At 31.8% G+C, this 2,500-nt stretch overlaps 1 protein-coding gene across 1 annotated transcript in view; it reads left to right on the top strand.

Annotated features, from left to right (window-relative positions):
* Window positions 1–2,196, top strand: part of LOC109069394 (choline transporter-like protein 4) — a 17,438-nt gene extending 15,242 nt beyond the window's left edge. The window contains exons 9-11 of the mRNA XM_042776170.1: window positions 359–442; window positions 1,201–1,313; window positions 1,903–2,196. Of these exons, the coding sequence (XP_042632104.1) occupies window positions 359–442; window positions 1,201–1,313; window positions 1,903–2,060 (355 nt within the window). The 3' untranslated portion in view covers window positions 2,061–2,196. The remainder of the gene's footprint in view (window positions 1–358; window positions 443–1,200; window positions 1,314–1,902) is intronic.
* Window positions 2,197–2,500: the final 304 nt, after the last annotated feature.

Raw genomic sequence — 2,500 nt, 5'->3', positions numbered from 1 at the left:
TATTCCCCAAAATATAGTTATTAATGCATGTCTGTATGTGTGATACTGACGCGTGTCTCTCTTGTTGCCAGTGCTGGAGGGGTGACAAAGTGAGTGACAGATAGTGTCCATGTGTAGCAGTAGACGTCTGTCTGTCTGTCTGTCTGTCTGTAGGGTGAAGGACGTGTAGCTGTAGTCGTTTTGAGCTTCTAGTCCATCTGTGGCTTCTTCCAGAGCTTCATTTGTGAGCTTTGACAAATGCTTTGTAAAGTCTTTCCAGCTTTACAAAGGGACCGAGCAGCTCTCCACCCCGGGACGCGCGGGTCTGTCGGTGCAGGAGCACACAGTGATTATTCTGACAGTGTTTCTGTGTTCACAGTGACCTGACCAACGGCTTCAACATCAAAGAGGTCGGCCTGCGGATCTTCGAGGACTTTGCCAAGTCGTGGCAGTGGATCGTAGCGTGAGTCCAGCTCTTTTGTATTACATTTTATAACATTTATTAAAAATATTACATTTTAAATAAATTTTATAATATTTATATGTTAAATAGAATCGATTTTTTTCATAGACTTTTTAACATAAGTTAAACATCTAAAATAACAGTAACATTACAGTTTAAAAATTATTACAAAGTAGTTTGACTTAAATATTAATTAATAACACTTTGTATTATATATATATATATATATATATATATAATCAGAAGTATTAATGCGTGTGTGTGTGTATATATATAAAATGTTATAATCAAAAATATTGTATGTGAAATATATATATAATGTATAAATAATATTTTAAATTGTAAAATATATATGGTAAATTGTTGATCGCAAAAAACAATACAATTGAATATATATATATATATATATATATATATATATATATATATCTATATATATATATCTATTTTATTTATGTGTATTTTATATGATATATATATATATATGATATAATATTATCTAAATTGATATAGTATGTAATTTATTCAGAACTAAATTTACTTGGTAGTTTCTTATTTTTAAAACATTTTTTTTTTCATTCTTTGATTAACTATTATCAGACTATTATTACTGTTGCAATTTAAGCTATATTTAAATATTTAGTAATAGCATGCACATTTTGACATATATTTCTTGGAGATTGTATATTCTTGATTATGAAGTTCTGTGATCATGTCTGTGTCATATTTAATTTGATTCCTCTGTGTGTGTGTGTCAGTGGTCTGGTGATTGCGATGGTGGTCAGTGTTTTCTTCCTGCTGCTGCTGCGTTTCACAGCACCGGTTCTCATCTGGGTTCTTATCATCGGGGTTCTGGCGGTCGGCGCCTTCGGTAAGTTTACCAGTGTGTTTTTTAAATGCTTCTCTTAACTTGTTACACTGTTTTCTAACCAGGTAGGACATCAAGTGATAAATCACATATCTGACGTCTGACTTCCTGCTGGACCTCCTGCCTTCGGGTTACAAGTCCGACTCTCTAACCATTAGGCCACAACTGTTCTCTTTGGAGAGTGATTTGCAGGGAGCATGGGATCTTATGCTTTCAATACTAGCTTGCCATTGCTAGCCTCTCCAAAACTGCCCACCCTACCTTTAAACAGTACATTTATTAAGTTTGACTTTGATTTTGTTGCTTCATAAATTTACTAGATGTGGAAGACTTGTTCACTAATGCTGCTTATGTTTGCACATGATTAAACTGAAGATTAATGAATGATTAATGAACAATGTCAGTCAGTGTGAGATGTGCTGATTAGTGTTACTAGTATAGTTTTTGTTAATATTTTGAATTAGATTTTATTTTTATATTTTCTGTCTGTAATTTTAGGTACATTTTTATTTTGTTATTTTGTTTTACATTAAAAGCACTGATGATGATTTTCTTTTCTCTGTCGTATTCTTGTGTTCTTGTTTTCTGTCAGGTATCTGGTACTGTTATAATGAGTACATGTCTCTGTCGAACTCTGCCCTGACCTACAATAACGTGGGTTTCACCACTAATGTGCAGGTCTATCTGCAGGTGCGAGACACCTGGCTGGCCTTCTGTGAGTCCCTGCACTTTATGTTTCATCATTGCTAGTACTTTTGTGTTTCAATGGAATTCTAGAACCATATCAATTCAGTTCAGTTTCTCTGTTAAATTCAATCTGCTTCATGTGCGAGACAAAACATTTTACCTGAGTACAATGAGAAAGGAAGAAATGAATCAAAATAAAATGGGACAAACAAATAATATTAACAAACAACATTTAATTTAATGTACTATTTAATTTAATTTACATTAATTTTATCATAATCAAGGTTTTTTTTTTACTTTCAGTCCTCATACTCAAATTCCATAATAATTTTATATATTAACTATTTTGAAGGCTTATTATTTTACTTACCCTTTGTTTTTTTGAAGGTTTATTATTTTACTTATAATTTGTTCTATACAAAAGATACAAAAACAATTAAGAAAAGATTTATTAACCTTTATAAACACCATTATGAAAGATATTTATTTAATTTTGAAGGCTT

The sequence above is a fragment of the Cyprinus carpio genome, chromosome A19 (genome assembly GCF_018340385.1).
Source record: "Cyprinus carpio isolate SPL01 chromosome A19, ASM1834038v1, whole genome shotgun sequence".
NCBI lineage: Eukaryota > Metazoa > Chordata > Actinopteri > Cypriniformes > Cyprinidae > Cyprinus > Cyprinus carpio.
Note: the sequence above shows the minus strand (reverse complement) of the source record. Positions and strands in the feature narration are given on the sequence as shown.